This window comes from Tiliqua scincoides, chromosome 1 (genome assembly GCF_035046505.1).
Source record: "Tiliqua scincoides isolate rTilSci1 chromosome 1, rTilSci1.hap2, whole genome shotgun sequence".
NCBI classification, from domain to species: domain Eukaryota; kingdom Metazoa; phylum Chordata; class Lepidosauria; order Squamata; family Scincidae; genus Tiliqua; species Tiliqua scincoides.
Window position 1 is genome coordinate 110,005,995 of NC_089821.1, and position 17,225 is coordinate 110,023,219.

Sequence of the window (17,225 nt, forward strand, 5' to 3'; positions counted from 1 at the left end):
GTAAATATTCTGCTTACCAAGTCTGTCCTTCACTTCTACTGGATCCCGGACATAAGCTGGCTCTGATTCCCCTGCTGCATTGACTGCCATGACTCTGAATTTATATTTGGTCCCTTCAGTGAGGCCAGTGACTTTGAATTTTGTATCAGGGCAGGAGTCTACTGCATGATTTGCTTTCTTCCACTCCTCATCTCCAACTTTTTGATATTCAACAAAATAGCCTAGAATCTTGCCTCCTCCATCATGTCGTGGTGGTTGCCAGGATAAATCAACGGAATTTCTAGTTTTATCCACAGCTTCAGGGTTAATTGGTGGACCTGGTTTAACTGTAAAAAAAAAAAAAAAAGACTAGTTTAATGAAACTGAAAAAGATAATAACAGATCTAAAATAAGATTAATACTATGACATGTAAGAAAATGCTTTTGTACCGTACCTATTGGATCTCTAGCAAAGACTGGTTTTGAGGGTGGACTAAATTCCCCCATGCCAATTTCATTCTCTGCTGCAACTCGGAATTCATATTCACAGCCTTCAAGAAGATCTGTCACTTTGAACTGAGTATCTGGGTAGATAGAATCTGTGGTGGCTCTTGCCCATCGCTTAGACATGGTTTCTTTCTTTTCAAGTATGTATTTGGTTATTGGCTTTCCTCCATCACGTGGTCTATTCCAGGTGACTAATGCAGAATCTTTGGTAACATTCTTTACAATTGGTTGGTCTGGTGCATCAGGAACACCTGAAGAAATAACATTTTAAAGGTTTAAATCAATTTTAAAAAGAAATACGAATATATAAAAATGTAGAAATACGGCAGATAAATAAGTAAATTGGAAAATAAGCAACATACTGAAACGATCCTTGGCCTTCATTTCATCAGATACTAGAGGATCACTTATGCCATACAAATTCTCAGCATAGATTCGGACAACGTATTCTCTTCCCTCAAGTAATTTAGGAACTTTGCATGATGTCTTGACAGTGGCTGCTGTCACTGGCATCCAGAGGTCTCGGTGTGCATCTTTCTTCTCAATGATGTAATTTGTAATTGGACTGCCACCATCATCCAAGGGAGGTTTCCAGGAGATAATAAAATGATCTTTATGTACTTCATCAAAAATAACTGGGCCAACTGGAGGTTGAGGACGATCTGTTCAGAAAGAAAACATAAATGTTTATATAAAGTTATACATTTGATTGAAATAATTTTGATTTAGCAGGACTAGCAATGCAGAAATATTTTTAAAAACTAGCAGCCCAATCCTGAGCTGCTCAGGGTGTGGGACTGCAGTGGCGCCAAAAAGGGCTGGTGCTGCATCCTACACATTCTGGGCAGGCGCTAGTGGCTCCTCGGAAGAAGGGAACTTTTGTCCCCTTTCCACAGGTAAAGAGAGTAACCCTGCAATGTGGCTACTTGATTCACCGCCATCCAAAAGGTCTGCGGTGAGCCCAATACGAAGGCTCTGGATCCGGTGGAACAAAGCTCCACCAGTCCCACCTCCCTGCCTTCCCATTCCCTCCCCCTGGCACGCCTCCTCCCGGCCCTCTCCCTGCCTACCACTGGGCTACCACTGGTGCTTGCCTGGCACTAGGGCCCACAAATGTGCCTTACGGCACATTTACGACAGTGTGCGTTGGCGCACACTGTTCAGGATTGGGCCCTAAATGGTTAGAAACCAGAACAGGTACAAAAATACTAAAGCTGTATAAACTGTCATTTCTCAGAATAGGTGTTTAGAACTTTGTTTATTAACGCTAAACTAACAAATAAGCTATCCATTCTGAACGGCCAACCCCCACACTGTTTTTATTAATTGTTTTATTTATTGTCAGCTTTATTGTTATTTTTTACGGCAACATGTATGCTGCCTTGGCATTTGCCTTAACAAGGAAAGGCAGGATATACATTTTCTAAACAAATGAACAAATAAGTTTTCCCATTCACGTATGATTGATTCTGGTTTATGTTTACCAACTAAACTTATACATAAATCAGTTGTTGTGGTGTTATTTTATTATAGGTATATTTGATGCTTTTCAGAATTTGGAATGACAACTGACAACTATGAAGTTCAATCTATTAACCAAAACAGAGGGTTTTGGGCACAGGACTCATATGCTATGTATTTGTTCAGCCTTCTCTGTCTGAAGTCTTTCTAGAGCAAACTGTGCTGTGGGATAATTTCTGGTTTGGCATGGGAAAGAAATTCATTAAAAGTGGTAGTATGTAGCAAGGCTAAGGTATCCACCCATAGAGGAGATGGCTTGCTACACCCTCTAGTCACCCTCTGCTTAAGGGCAGATGATTCTAATACATCTCTTCATTGGGTGTTACTGAATTATTTAATGCCTGATGCAAACATGCAGAATTACCTGAGGCATACTTGGAAATCACAACAAAAGATAAAAAGCTCCTCTGAGGACTGATAGTTCTTATTCACATAAAGTAAAACCTCTGAAAGTAAACCTTGTCAGATGTATGCTTGATGTGTACCTCTGATTTTATTAAACAAAAAAATGTATTTCTTGTCTATCAGACATTTGGTCAACACCGTCCTGGAGGAACATCCCTGCACTGCTATAAAGTAATTGCTGCTACAGCATACCACAATATTGTGTCATAATCTAATATCCATGCTGACTTTACTACAGTGGTGCCTCGCAAGACGAATGCCTCGTGCAACGAAAAACTCGCAAGACGAATTTTTCTATGGCTGTGCTTCGCAAGACAAATTTTTTTTGCTTTTTTTTTTTTTTGGTTTGTTTTAAATCGCACGAAAATTTCGCAAAACAAAATGACTCGCGGAACGAATTAATTTCGTCTTGCGAGGCACCACTGTATTTCTGTATTGCAGGCCACAGTGGCCAAATGGGACTGTTCCAAAAGAATTGGAGTGAAATTAATGGTACAGAATTAATTTCTCTTCCTCCACATTTTAGGATGACAAGGATTAGGAAGGTCATGGTGAGGACAGCTCTTAAACATGATGCTTATATCCCCATATATTGCTCAGAATAAAAACACATTCATGAAGTAGGGTCTAAATCAGGGAAATCAATAAAAATAAAGACACCTCAAAGAATTTGAATAGCTTGAATTAATTTTCTGTTAACAGAAAATTCACAATGCACGTTAGGCTAAATATTAATCTGCTGATAAAAACTAATTTGTGATAGACCACAATATCACAAACTTCTTCAGAACTCTAATGGTACTTACCAACAACAGTTACTTGACAAAAGCCTTTCCTTGTGCCTGAACTGTTTTCTATAACTACACAATATTTGCCTGAATCTTCACGGGTAGATTTTAACATCCCTAAGCAAAGAGTAGCTGGAGTGGTCTGGATTTTTGTCCGTTTGTCTTCTTTCACTGTAATTTCATCTTTCAGCCAAGTAACCTTTGGTGCCGGTTTGCCTGAGTAACGGCCTGTCAGACTGAAAGCTTCTCCTACACGGACTGTAAGCTTCTCTCTGAAATCAAGTTCAAGTGTTGGAGGAGCTAAACGTATTTCAAAGAGAAAGAAAGGGGTATTAGTGATATTTATAAGCAGTTACAAATCAACAAATGCACAGTCCCCCCCTCAGACTGAAACATACCAATTTCATCTTTGCATGTGATTGGCTTTGTACAAAATGATGGTTTGCCTTGTCCCACAATATTGCAGGCACTGACACGATATTCATAAGTATCACCTTCTTTCAGTCCTTCAACTGTATATTTTCTGTCAAGCATTTTCGCTTTTGAAACTCTAGTGAATTTCTCTTTTCCAATAAGACGGCTTTCCAAAACATACATAGTTATATCAGAGCCACCATTATACTTTGGTGGGTTCCAAGTCAACGTAACAGAGTCCTTAGTTACTGCTTTGACTTCAAGATCCTCAGGTCTTTCGGGAACAGCTAGGAATAAACACACACAGCGTATTAATTATATTTTCCTATGTATATTTTTGTGACCATACTTTATAAGATTTAAAAAAAACCCTTACTTATTGGGTCTCTGATTAAAAGCTCTTGTGTTGTCTCCACAAATGGGCCCATGCCAATGATATTCTCAGGCGCAATTCGGAAGAAATATGCTTTGCCTTCAATGAGTCCCTGAACAGTAGCATTCTGTCTGGTGACTGTATACGTTACTGGTGTCCAAGCCCTATGGTCGGCTTCACGCTTTTCAATTATGTAGTTGGTGATGGGTGAACCGCCATCATCTTCAGGAGAAAACCATGTAAGTTTGCAAGAGTCATTGGTTAGATTTTCAGTAAGGAATGGAATGCCAACTGGACCTGGCACATCTGTGAAGAAAAATAAGAATAATAATGTATTAAAGATAGACTATATTTGCATATTTGGGTATAAATAATAAATGCCATAGATATTCAGGCTTACCGAGCACATCAACAATAATAGTCTTCTTTCTTTCTCCGCCAGCATTTTTAGCAAGAAGATTGTAGATGCCTTGGTGACTTCTCTTGCAGTTCTTTATGACCATGGAAGAACTGATAGCTGTTTCTTCAATTGTAGCCTCTGCTGGCAGAGCTCTTTCATCTTTTTGCCAGGTAACTGTTGGAGGTGGCTTCCCTGAGACATAGGCTATGATGCGGATCACCCCACCAGCATGAACAACAATTCTGTCTTTCACGTGAGCATCTAATTGAAGGTCAGGGGCAACTGGAGAAATAAACTGGAGGTTAGACATCATTTTCCACTCTTTCACTTACACAAAAAGAAAAAAGAATAATTTATGCTAATACCTATTCTGTCCTTTATTTCAATGACTTCAGTAACTTCTCCAGGCTCACCGATACCAGCAGCATTTACGGCTCTAACTCTAAATCTGTAGAAACCTCCCTCTTTTAAACCTGCCAGAACAAACTTGGTTCCTCTTATCTCTTTATCTTTTGCCTAAAAGAAGAGAAAAATGTTAATAAATATAAAAAACCATCAACATAAATGTCAATGGAGAAGTACGCTAAAGCGAGAACTTCACAGAGAAATATAGGAGACATGCCTATTTCCTTGTCTGGAATTTGTGAGAAGGGCAAATGAATGACTGTACAGGTGTGTGTCACTTAACGACAGGGTTATGTTCCCCGATCTCTGTTGTTATGCAATTATGTCATTAAGTGAACATTCAGTCCAACCTATGGCCTTTGTTGTGTAAACAGACACTCCCTGCCAAACACTTGCTGGCTGCACAGGCTGCTGGAGACAGATTGCCTCTTCTTTGCATTAAGAACCTCTCTGTTGTATAAACAGACACGCTGATGCAGGTTATGGGAGATGCAATTGCCTCATTAAGAGCATCTTTACTGTGCTCTGACCACCGTCATAAATGCAGTCCATCATGATGCAAATAGTTGTTAAGCGGCACACGCCTATAGCAGGATAAACCAACACTAAGCTTGAGCTTTCAACAATGTATCGAATTGTCAAATATATATGCAAATAAGAGCCCAATCCTGTGCTTGGCAGCATGGCTCTGTGCCGCCGAGCACTGTCGCAAACGTGCCGTAAGACGTGTTTGAGAGGCTCACCGCCGGGCTCCTTTCTGGTTTCTGAAGATGTCAAAAAACTGCAACCGACAGAAGTTATAGGAAGTACTTTCAATGGAACTAACAGCGCAATCCTAAGCAGAACTTAGGCTGGTGCAAGTCCCTTGTGCCAGCTTAGGAGGGTCGCAAACGTGCCTTAAAGCAAGTTTGCGCCTCCTCTAGAGCAAGCCACGCCAGCGCATGTAGGTGAGCTGGCACACAAAGGCTGCATCCAGCCTCCATGGCAGTTTGCGGGGCAAGTCTTTTGTCGGCTGAAGCAAGGCTCTGGGGTGGGTGGGGAGGAGGCAGGGAGGAGCCAGGAAGGAGTTGGGAGGGAGATACTCTGGGGCAGGAAGAGGACGGGTGGTGGGCAGCGGAATATCAGGTTGGGATCCGGCAGTTATGCCGGATCCCAACCCTGTTCCCTGAGCAGAACAGAGTGGCTTCAAGCCGCTCTGCTCCCTTTGGACTTGCGCCACCTTAGGAGGTGGTGCAAGTCTGAGGAGACCCATAGGGGCTGCAGTGGTTTACCCAGGGATAAGGTGAAGAGTTTCCCCTTACCTTCGGCTGAGCCACTGTGGCTTGCTTGTTCCAGCGCAAGATAGGATTGCCCCCTAAAGGACTTAATAACTGGATTTTAAGTTAAGATGGTTGCTGAACTGCATGTCTGGTGGGTATGAATTATCCTTTCAGTTCTTCTCTCCTTACTCTTCCTTCACATCTTGTTCTACACCAATTAGCTACCTGCCATCTTTGCTTCTCATTGTTACCACTATTAAAAGCTAACTAAAAGGAGAAAACCATAAGTGGTGATGATGGGATTGCTGTTGCTAAGTCACACAGATGTCATTGGGAATCTTTCAAGGATTCATCCCACTGCCATTTTGTTACTGAATGCCCAATCCGCAAATGTGTTTACCCTGGCATAATGTGTCAAATTAAAACTTCAGATGGCACCATTTGACCTACCTTTTCCCATTCTTCTTTCCCTTCTTCTTTAAATTCAACAATGTAACCAGTGACTTTAGAGCCACCATCTTTTAATGGTGGAGACCACTCAAGATCAACTGAGGATTTTGTCCAATCTGTAACTTTTGGAATTGGAGGGCCTGGTGGAGCTGAAAAAGATTATCATACCATTTTGACATTAGGTTATATTTTCTTTTTAATTTGGACACATTCATGTTTTTTTTTTAAAAAAAAAACCATCTAAACTATTTACCAATTGGATCTCTTGCAGTTGTTGGATCAGATGGCATGCTTGGCGGACCAACACCAGCTGCGTTAATAGCATATACACGGAACTGATAATCTGAACCTTCAATAAGGCCAGTTACTTTGTACGAAACACCCAATGTCATCGGTTTAATGGGATCACGGTTAACCCTTGTCCATCTCTTGGCAGTAGTCTCTTTGCGCTCCAGCCAGTAACCCGTCACAGGAGAGCCTCCATCATATTCTGGTTCCTCCCAGTTGACAGTCATTGAGTCATGTGTTATGCTGCTGACTGTTGGTTTGTCACAAATTCCAGGAACAGCTAGGTAAAAGATACAAAAAGTGTAAAGCAGAGCACTGAAAAGGACATTTACTGTTGCTTGGATATTGCATTCTCATAGAGTGAACATGGAGCCAAGTCTTATGTCTGTTGCAAGTCTTATGATGAAAAAGAATATTATGCCACTACAGCACCAATGTGCGAAGAAAATAGGAGAGGGCTATCCATTTCTGCCCATATCACCCTCTTCCTAACTTTCTACATCATTTTGTCAGTGCAAGTTCTTCTCTGGTTCTTAGGATCCTCTCCTAAAAGCCAGTTTTTTAACTCTGTAAAAATTTTCAGAAACAGAACCTCTTTTCCTAACTCTTTTTCTCTGTAATCTTAAAATACAACCAGTAAATTTTAGATAATATGAATACATGCCAATTGTATTTGTACTATATACTTTTTGGATGGTGTTTCATGTACTGCGCTGGACATATTTTTGCCAGTCTTCATTATAGAAAAAGAATCCAAGCTAGAATCTAACATCCCAATCCTAAATCCCCCCTGCTGGTGCAGGCACATCAATGGTGAGCATGCTGTATCCTACAGGGGGGCAGGTCAGAGGCTACCTTGAAATAAGGGAATGGAACAGAAGAAGTTTCTGATAATAGTCTGTGGACAGGTTAGTCTACAACCCAGGGAAATTTTAGTCATATGAAACTGCAAAAAACCCTCCTTTGCTTGTGTAAAGGCCAAGCCCTTACTAGGGAGGCAGGGGGAGAAAATGGTAAAGAGAAAGGAAGAAAAAAAACTGAGCTACAGAGTTTAAAGGATTAATTTCCTGCCCTAGCAGAGAAGCCCTCCCTGGAGGAGGAGACTTCATCTATGATTGGCCCTGCCTCCGGATAGTGGGAATGGTTTTCCCCAAATCAGGAATGCCCCCCCTCCCATCAAAGAACATTAATTTAAACTTGCAGCTAAAATTCTAGTTAATCTGATTTCTTACATTCTGGTTTGTTGAATTCCCCAAGAAATATAATATCAGGTGACATTTGAAACAACTGTTACTTACTGAAAAGATTTCTTGCTGTTTCAGGTTCACTATCAAGAGGTTCTCCAACACCATATTTGTTCTGTGCCATAATGCGGAAGACATATTCATGGCCTTCCAGCAGTTTGGGTACAGTGAAGATGCATTCCTTAGGTTCATTGGTAACAGGGACCCACGTCCTTCTGTTTGCTTCCCTTTTTTCAATAACATAGTTAGTTATCTTAGAGCCACCATCATCTTTAGGAGGTAGCCAAGACAATGTCATCTTATCAGCTGAAATAGATTCAAATTTAATGGGTCCTTCTGGTGGTCCAGGGCGACCTGAAAAAATACATTTCAGAAAACATCAGTTTAAGTATAATAAAGTATAATAATGTGAGTTTCCAAAGTAAAAACAGTTATTATTTACCAAGAACATTCAGCCTCATTTCCTTTGAATCTGTTCCATAATTATTGACAGCTGTAATAGTGTACAAGCCAGTATCCCTTCTGCGAGACTGCTGTATCAGTAAAGTGCAAGAATCTTCACCCACAATCTTATTGACATGTTGGTCATACAGCACTGGCAATTTGTCATCTGGTTTCTTTGGAGAAGCTTTAACCCATGTCAGTGTAGGGAAAGGCACACCCTTAATTTTGGCAACAATGTTAATATCAGTTCCTTCTTCCACTTCCATAAACTCTCTAAGTTCAATAGATGGAGGACCTGTGCCAAAACAGAATAAAAAATGTTTTATGCCAAGGACTGTTTGTAAAGACTGAATCTGAAGCGCAATGACGACTAATGCTGTTTAGTGCTTACATGTCTGATCTTTGACAATGATTGGCCCAACCGTAGCTGATGGTCTGCTTGGACCGGCTTCATTTACTGCTTTCACTCTGAATTCATATTCTCCACCTTCTTTAAGATCTTCAACTGTAAACTTGGTTTCTTCGACATCACGTCTGTTGCATTGTCGCCAGGTTTCCTTGCCTTCACCTGTACGATCCCAGCTAAGGCACTCAATATTATAATGTGTCACAGGAGCACCTCCATCATTCTTTGGTGGTTTCCATGTCAAAGCTACTGTGTTCTTTGTTACAAGACCAATCTTGAGTTTGATAGGTGGATCAGGAGGATCTGTTTTTTTTTTTAATTAAAGAAACAAAAAACAGTAAGTACTGCTCTACCTTACAGAAGAACAACAATTCAAGCAATTGCTGTACTTTGGTTTAACTTACGGATTGGATCTCTTGCTGTAGTCCTTTGAATTGTATCTGCTGGGGGTCCAACACCAAAGCGGTTTTCTGCACGTACCCGGAAGAAGTATTGTTGTCCTGCTACGAGATCAGGAACAATGAAGGAGGTGCCAACACAGTTTGGATTTACTTTTGTCCAGGCCTTCCCTTCAACAGTTCTTTTTTCAATAACATAGCTCTTGATTCTGTCACCACCATCGTTGTCTGGCATTTTCCATGTAAGTTTACAGTTGCCTCTTGTTACTTCACTTACTCTCAGGTCTTTCGGTGGCCCTGGAGCATCTGTTAATTGGAATGGAAGAATTTTTGTAACAAGGGAAGAACGATTAAACATTTTAAATCACACCATCAGTAACACGGTGCAAAAGTAAGATTCGTATGTCTTACCGAGGACATTGACTCTGACATTGACGGTTTTCTGTCCTGCTTTGTTCTTTGCTGTAATACTGTATCTACCGGTATGACCTCTATTGCATACAGGGATAGTAATGACTGAAGTGGTATCAGTTGATTCCACCTGGACACACAAAAATACTTACTTACTTACATTTAAGAATTAAAATTACTTGAAAATAAACTTTGAAAAGTCAGCATATTAAAATAAGGGAATTCAAATATAAACTGTTAATTACCGTAGCATCTTCAGGTATGTTATGTCCATCCTTTAAATAAAAGGAAAAGTACAAATATAAGAGAGACTTTAATACATTTATGCCCTAATCCTATCACTCACCAGCCTAAGCAATGAAGCATGCACTGCATTCTATGATGGGGGTCAACCAGACTTCATGGGAGAGGTAAGAAAAAAACAATTTTTCCTTACCACCCCATAAGCTGCCTGGCTGCCAATGAGTCTTTTGGACCTATGCCAACTAAATAGCTGGCAAAAATCAGGAGCCTCAGAAGGTGTGTCAGGACAAGAAAAGGGGAATAGGATCCTGGCATGTGCTGCTGTCACCAAGATCCATCCCTTCTGCCCTCAAACTGCTCCCTGCCTGGCCTGCTCCTCACCCCAGTCCTCCATGAACTGCCCTCAAACTGCCCCTGCCACCACCTTACCTGCTCTGGTACAGGCTGGATGAACTGGTGGGGCATGTGTGGGGCCTCCAGCAGTCCCAAAGCACATGACAGTGGTGTACTTTTTTGCAACACTCGACTCTGACTTATAGTGGCAGATAGCAAGATCTACCACTGAATGAATGAATAAACCTTTATTAGGCATAGATATCTACCACTGTAAGCCCCAGATAGGATTGGGATGTTGGTCAGAGATATGACACAGTCTTTTTTTTCTTCTTCTACTGACCTTTGCAGTTTTCCTTGCTTCTCCTTCAAATTCCCAAGTTGTTTTGGGAACTGGGCGGCCTCTAATAATAGCTGGAATTCTAATAGTTGTACCAGAACGACAAGAGAGGAAGTCTTGTGCCCCAACATCAAGAAATATTTCTGGTTCCTCTGCAAGATTTGAATAGTATAATACGAATCAATATATCAGTACAGTATATTAAACATCTATCTATCATGTGAACTATGGATTGCTTGCATGCAGATATACACATATTTCTGAATAGCAGCATCCTATTTCTAAAATAACTAGCACCAAAGAATTTGCAAGGAAGGACTTGTGGAACAATACTATAAACTGCTCTAGGCCAAGGAACAGAGTGAAATATAAATTTCCAACTCAGGTTATGATCCTATAATGTTTCTGCACCTATTTACTGAGTGCTAAAAGATATCAGATATTGATAGTTCTTTCTCAAATTTATGCAGAATAATCTAGTTTTTGCCTCCAGATCTAATGGCTAGGCTACCAGATTAATTTATGATGTTATTCAACTGCTCAAAATGTCAGGATCTCCCTTGTACCCCCAGTATCTCCCAGTGAATTATGGTAGCTCAATAGATTACAACACTAACATGGAGTGCAGGAATTACTACATTTCCGTTTTCATCTTAGTTGTTGTGTGTATATATTGTGGTAGAAAGAATTATTTCCAAGAATTCTTACCTAGAATTTCTTTACATGGTATTTCTCCAGTTGCAAGACTTGGTTCAGATTCTCCTGCAGCATTTACAGCCTTTACTCTAAATCTGTACTTCTTGAGTTCTTTCAGATTGGGTACAACACATTCACAGGTAGGGAACAGCTTGTCTGGGTCATTCACACTCTTCCAATCTGAGCTACCTTCTTCTTGCATTTCAACAATATAGCCTTTAATAGGGCTGCCACCATCTTTTTGTGGAGGTTTCCATGCAAGAGATATAGTTGACTTGGTTTTGTCTTTGACATCTGGGCATGATGGTGCTCCAGGAGGAACTATTGAGCAAATACAAAATACTCTGATATTTGAACTATGCTCCCAATGTCCCATTACAAAATTCCATTGAATGCATGCACGGAACAATTGCACAAACCCCCGCCACTGAAGTGAATGGAAAGTCTAATCATATAGGCCTCATCAGTTGGTCCTCATCTTACCCATAGGTTCCCAAGTCAGTGCATAAAGCTAAAATCACATATATTCATTATTACCTTGATCATCGCTTACATTGGGAAATAGGTTCTCTCTCTTTAAAAATTTCAAGGGGCAGGTGGGAACTGAGAACGACTGAGGGAATAGCAGCTTTATTCTCCAATCTCAAGCTCACTCTCTGGCTTGTATTTAGTAAGTGGAATGGCAGGTGGAATTGCCTGCCCTATTCTTCTCTGGTTTTATTTTTGGTCTACTGAGTGCTTGTAGTTGAATTCGCACAAGTTAACTGTATCTACGATGAGGGGCAACTAACTCAACAGAGAATAAATAAAATTTGTTTTATAGCATGACCATATTTACTTGTAGCAATGAAAGGTAACTCATTGAATATTAAGAGCCTAGGTACTGAAGTTACAAGATTGCTGTCAGGTGCAAGACAAATTGAATCATAGTGAGAGAGACTGCCTCTTGGGTCATTAAGCACTTAACATTCTTCATATATACTTACAGATTGGATCTGCTGCCTCAACAAGATCTGATGGTTCACTGGGTGGACCAATTCCAGCAATATTTATGGCCATAGCTCTGAATTGGTATTTTACACCTTGAATCAAACGCAGTACATTGAATTCTAGTCCTTTCACTGCTGGTTTTGTTACTGGAGCTCTGTTGACACGTGACCAGTAGACACCTCCTTCTTCTTTCTTCTCTAGCCAATAGCCAGTAATTGGGGCTCCACCATTGTCTAGAGGAGGTGTCCATGTTACTAGCATTGATGATCTAGTGGCCTCTGCAACCTTTGGCTTTCCAGGTGGTCCAGGAAGTCCATAAGGATCCTTGATAACCACTTTCTCTGAAAGGCATTCATCACTTGTTCCAAATCTGTTCACAGCTCTAACTCTGAATTGATATTGGCCATTTGTTGTAAGTTTATAGACCTGAAAAGTGAAGCAAAGACGAGTCATTATTTTTTAAAAATCTATTTCAAATGTAAACAAATTTAAACTAAACTACATTGTCACATATTGACAGTCTAAGGGGATTGGGCCACATTCACTGCTTTTCTCTCTGTCTCCATCCAATGCTAAAAAATCTGACTGTGATGCAAAAGGTATTGATACATCACCAACCCCTACTGACCCTATTGTAGGGCATAGCTTTGCAGCAAGAGAGTGGTACCACAATGTCTATAGGGCTGCAAATTTGTTTTCTTTTTTCTGTGCAAAATAATGGCAAGCTAAAATGTCGTTTGGCTTGAAAGGAAAGGCAGGCACGTATAAGAGAAACAGCTGTTGGAAATCTGGAGGATGGACAGTGTAACTTTAGTAATCTTTTTCACTTGAAGATAATGCATTTTAGTTAAGAAATCAATACAGAACATTTACCCCAAATCGTCTGTCCACTACAGTGCTGGACACTTCCTCCCAGTCAGTTTTCTTCCTACTTGCATCACGCTTCTCAATAATGTAGTGGGTAATCTCACTGCCCCCATTATCAAGTGGGGCATCCCAAGTCAAAATGCAAGATTCAGCTTTAATATCAGAAACAGCAAGGTTTCTAGGTGGAGAAGGACGATCTGAATGGAACAAAGTTCAATATTACTGTGTGGCAGTAGAAATAAATAGTGAAAACTTTAATTATTTAAGCAGCAAGCTACATACTTACCAAATACTTCAACATGAACATTGCGGTATGCTGTGCCAAGACGATTAGAAGCCGTAACAGTGTAAGTGCCTTTATCGTTCCTAACTGCTGCAGGCATGCTAAGTTCAGTTTTCGCCTCGGTTCGAGATAATTCTTTTTTCGTTATCTTAAGTGCATCTGATGTTTTGTCAATCACAACCTCATTTTTGGACCATTCAATCTTCGGCATTGGAAGACCAGTCACATCTGCGGGAATGTTGACAGGTTGCCCTGCCATGACTTTAATAGTATCTCCCCTAACAGACAGACGTAACGTCACTGTGGGAGGTTCTGAAAAAAGAAAATTCACACAAAGATGATGAACAATGCAGGTGTTAAGACATAGTAAATCCTACATTTTCACGTGTATAAGTAAATCATACGCATTTGTTTTTAAAATCCTCTCACCTTCATCATCCTGTATAACTACATTAAGAGGCAACGATGGTTCACTTTCTCCAATCTCATTAACTGCTTTGACTCGGAACTCATACATATGTAGCTCAGCAAGGTTTTCAACAAGAAGTGATGTAGTTGGACAGGGTCTCTTATTGACTCTTTCAAATTCATCTGAGTCATGTCTTCTCTTGTCAACAAGATAGCCAATGATGGGGCTGCCACCATCATTACGAGGAGGTTTCCAGTCAAGTGTAATGGATGATTTTGTTCTCTCTGTGTACATGAACCTCTCAGGTGCTGTTGGAGGACCTGTAATGACAAGAAAGTTATAGTGAAAATTTAATCTGTTCAGATACTAATTTTGACTCGGCTTCACAGAGTGGACATGCCCAGCAGAATCTCTTTTGAGAGCCAAATCTTCAGTCAAGAAGAGGACATGCACCATACTAAATGGGAGAAAAGTAGACTCACAGCACAATCCAGAGCTCCCGTGGCAAGCGGATGCAGTGGCACAGAAAATGGCTGTCGCCGCATCCTCCACACCAATGGCAGCCACAGGCGGCACCTTGGGAGAAGGGGACTTTCATCCTCCCAGGTAAGGAAAGTAGCCCCACAATGGGGCTACTCAATTCACAGCTGACCAAAAGGTCGGCGGTGAGGCACCGAGCCCCACATGAAAGCACAGGCTCAGTTGGAGCGGAGCTCCATCAGACCTGTCTCCGTTCCTCCCTGCTCCCTCCCCCAGCACGCTTCCCACCCACCCTCTCCCTGCCTCCCCGTCACACCTCCTCCCCGCCCCCGCATTCCTCTCCAGTCTTGGTAGTCCGTACAACCACCGAGCAGCAGAGGCCGGTTGCCCGCCTGCACTAGCCCAGCACCGGGCTAGCATGGGTGTTCACCCAGCACTGCACACTGGTGGTAAGCCAACGCATCAAGCCCAGGGTTGGGCTCTCAGTTTACTATTCTGTTGCAAAAAAAATTATTATATACAGAGAGAAATAAATATTTTTATGAAGGAAAAAAAATCCTCTGTTTATAAGCGCTCTAATAGTTCATTTCAATGCAAGAAACTTACCTTTAGGATCCACAGCAAGAATAGGTCCCAGTTCAACAGGTGGACCACAGCCAAACTTGTTTTTGGCAAATACACGGAATTTGTATTCTTGGCCTTCAACAAGTCCTGTAATATCACACTTAGATCGGTCTGTGTCTACAGCCAGTCTCCATGTATGCATTTTGGCATCTTTCCTCTCTACAAGGAAGCCTGTGAGCTCACTTCCTCCATCATCTTTGGGATCATCCCAGTTAAGCAGACACATCTTTCTATTCACCACTACAGGGTGTAGGTCAGTAACTGGTCCAGGAACATCTGGGGGAAAAAAGACATGAGATGTAATTGAGGAGCACCAATATTTTATCTATTCATTCACTATATATAGTATTTCTTTCTTACCAAATATTTCTACCCTGGTTGCAGCAAATTTAGAACCACTGTCATTGGTTGCAGTAATTACATATCTTCCATGGTCTTTTCTGAGTGCATTCTTGATAGTCAATTCAGATGACGTGCCAACATTTTCAATTACAGTCCGCTCTTTATCAATTTCCCCATCCTCTAAAGTCCACACAATTGTAGGACTAGGCCGTCCAGTAACGACAGCAGGAAGTTTAAGGGTTTGACCTGCCAATATCTGAACACCTGCTCTGACAGATATATCCAGTTCAACAGTAGGAGGCTCTGTAAACAGAAAAAGAGACACAATTGTAGTTTACGATCTCATGAGTAATTTCACATAATTTTCATATAATTTAAAGATTCAATTTAAATTTACATAATCACAGTACCTTGAGGTTCTGCAACTGTTACAGGTTCTGTTTCTCCAGGAGGGCCTTCCCCAGCAATATTAACAGCAGTGACACGAAGTTTATAATCAGCTCCCTCTCGAATTCCTTTTACTATATAGCTTCGAACCTTAATAGATTTCTCAGTGCAACGTGACCATTCGTTTGAACCCACAAAATTCTTGTAAACAAAATAACCAATGATGTCACCACCTCCATTGTATAATGGAGGATCCCACTCAAGGTCAATGCTTGTTGAACTTGTATCAATAATTCTTGGAATAGGTGGGCCAGGTGGCACTAAAGAAAGAAAATGCATATATTAATACTAAAAGACATTTAAAACTATACTTGTCACACTCATGGTAATATTAGCTATCAAACAACTTACATATTGGATCTTGTGCAATTTTAGGGTCTGATGGAGGACTGAATTTGCCAAGGCCAGCTGCATTTTCAGCACAAACTCTGAAAACATAAGTAAGTCCTTCTAAAAGTCCTTCCACTCTCATTTCTAGGGCATTCACACGATCTTTATTCACACGAGCCCAATGAGTTCCATTGATTTCACGTTTTTCAATCCAGTATCCCAAAATAGGGCTGCCATTGTCATTAGGCTCATTCCATTTTACCAACATACTACTACTTGAAGGTTCTTCTACTAGAGGTTTATCAGGTGCATCAGGAGGAGCTATAAAAAAAAGAAAAAGAAATATGCATATTTTAGCAGATCACTCCCAATTATAGAATCTTGACATGTAAAAGCAATAGAGAGAGCACATGTATAGCACACTATTTGAAGCAATTCTAATTCCTCCTCTACCATTATTTTGAGGCTATACTTACAGTCCAATCCTATGCGTTACTAAAAAAATGAGTCCCGTTTATTTTAGTGGGACTTCCTGAGTCAGTGTATACAGGTTTGAATCCTGTTCACAAAGGTATCTTCAGAGATCCTCTCAAGGCAAGCAAGGACATAACACAACATTAACATTTGATGTGGCAGCTTTTTGATCAATCTGAACGCTTTGTTTCTGAACAAGCTGCCCTCAGTTCTAAGGAATGCAATTTGGCCATATCTCTCTGCAAGGTTAATAGGATTAAGGTTTCAAAATTAGAGTACTGTATAAGATTATGACAAAGTTAATGATGATCATATGCGCATTGCCTTTTGGAAAAATACGCATGCTTAGGACACAGCATAAGCCTTACTGAATGGATCTTTAGCCACCACAGGTTTTGATGTAGCTGGAGGTCCGGGTCCTACTCTGTTCTCAGCTTTTACACGGAAGAGGTATTCCTTCCCTTCAATCAGTTTGAGTACATTATATTTGCAGTGCCTCAGAGTTGAAGTGACAGTAACCCAGCCTATTTCAGCTTTGGTATTGTCTTTCTTCTCCAGGATATAGTTCAATATTTCACTTCCGCCGTCATCAAGAGGAGGATCCCACTTGCAAATAATGGAATTTCTTCGAACTTCTTCAAAAATGAAGTTGATTGGAGGTCCAGGTGTGTCTGT

At 40.8% G+C, this 17,225-nt stretch overlaps 1 protein-coding gene across 1 annotated transcript in view; it reads right to left on the minus strand.

Moving 5' to 3' along the window:
• The window catches only part of TTN (titin), a 322,156-nt gene that overhangs the window by 71,341 nt on the left and 233,590 nt on the right, over nt 1-17,225 (minus strand). The window contains exons 208-234 of the mRNA XM_066621689.1: nt 16,919-17,221; nt 16,098-16,397; nt 15,710-16,006; nt 15,318-15,602; nt 14,940-15,233; nt 13,874-14,173; nt 13,448-13,756; nt 13,168-13,358; nt 12,291-12,720; nt 11,317-11,625; nt 10,612-10,760; nt 9,938-9,967; nt 9,693-9,822; nt 9,288-9,587; nt 8,869-9,186; nt 8,476-8,772; nt 8,088-8,387; nt 6,755-7,069; nt 6,502-6,650; nt 4,753-4,903; nt 4,388-4,669; nt 3,991-4,293; nt 3,599-3,901; nt 3,219-3,500; nt 849-1,148; nt 435-737; nt 18-326 (exon numbers count right to left, since the gene is read on the minus strand). Coding sequence (XP_066477786.1) covers nt 18-326; nt 435-737; nt 849-1,148; nt 3,219-3,500; nt 3,599-3,901; nt 3,991-4,293; nt 4,388-4,669; nt 4,753-4,903; nt 6,502-6,650; nt 6,755-7,069; nt 8,088-8,387; nt 8,476-8,772; nt 8,869-9,186; nt 9,288-9,587; nt 9,693-9,822; nt 9,938-9,967; nt 10,612-10,760; nt 11,317-11,625; nt 12,291-12,720; nt 13,168-13,358; nt 13,448-13,756; nt 13,874-14,173; nt 14,940-15,233; nt 15,318-15,602; nt 15,710-16,006; nt 16,098-16,397; nt 16,919-17,221 — 7,239 coding nt within the window. The remainder of the gene's footprint in view (nt 1-17; nt 327-434; nt 738-848; nt 1,149-3,218; nt 3,501-3,598; nt 3,902-3,990; nt 4,294-4,387; nt 4,670-4,752; nt 4,904-6,501; nt 6,651-6,754; nt 7,070-8,087; nt 8,388-8,475; nt 8,773-8,868; nt 9,187-9,287; nt 9,588-9,692; nt 9,823-9,937; nt 9,968-10,611; nt 10,761-11,316; nt 11,626-12,290; nt 12,721-13,167; nt 13,359-13,447; nt 13,757-13,873; nt 14,174-14,939; nt 15,234-15,317; nt 15,603-15,709; nt 16,007-16,097; nt 16,398-16,918; nt 17,222-17,225) is intronic.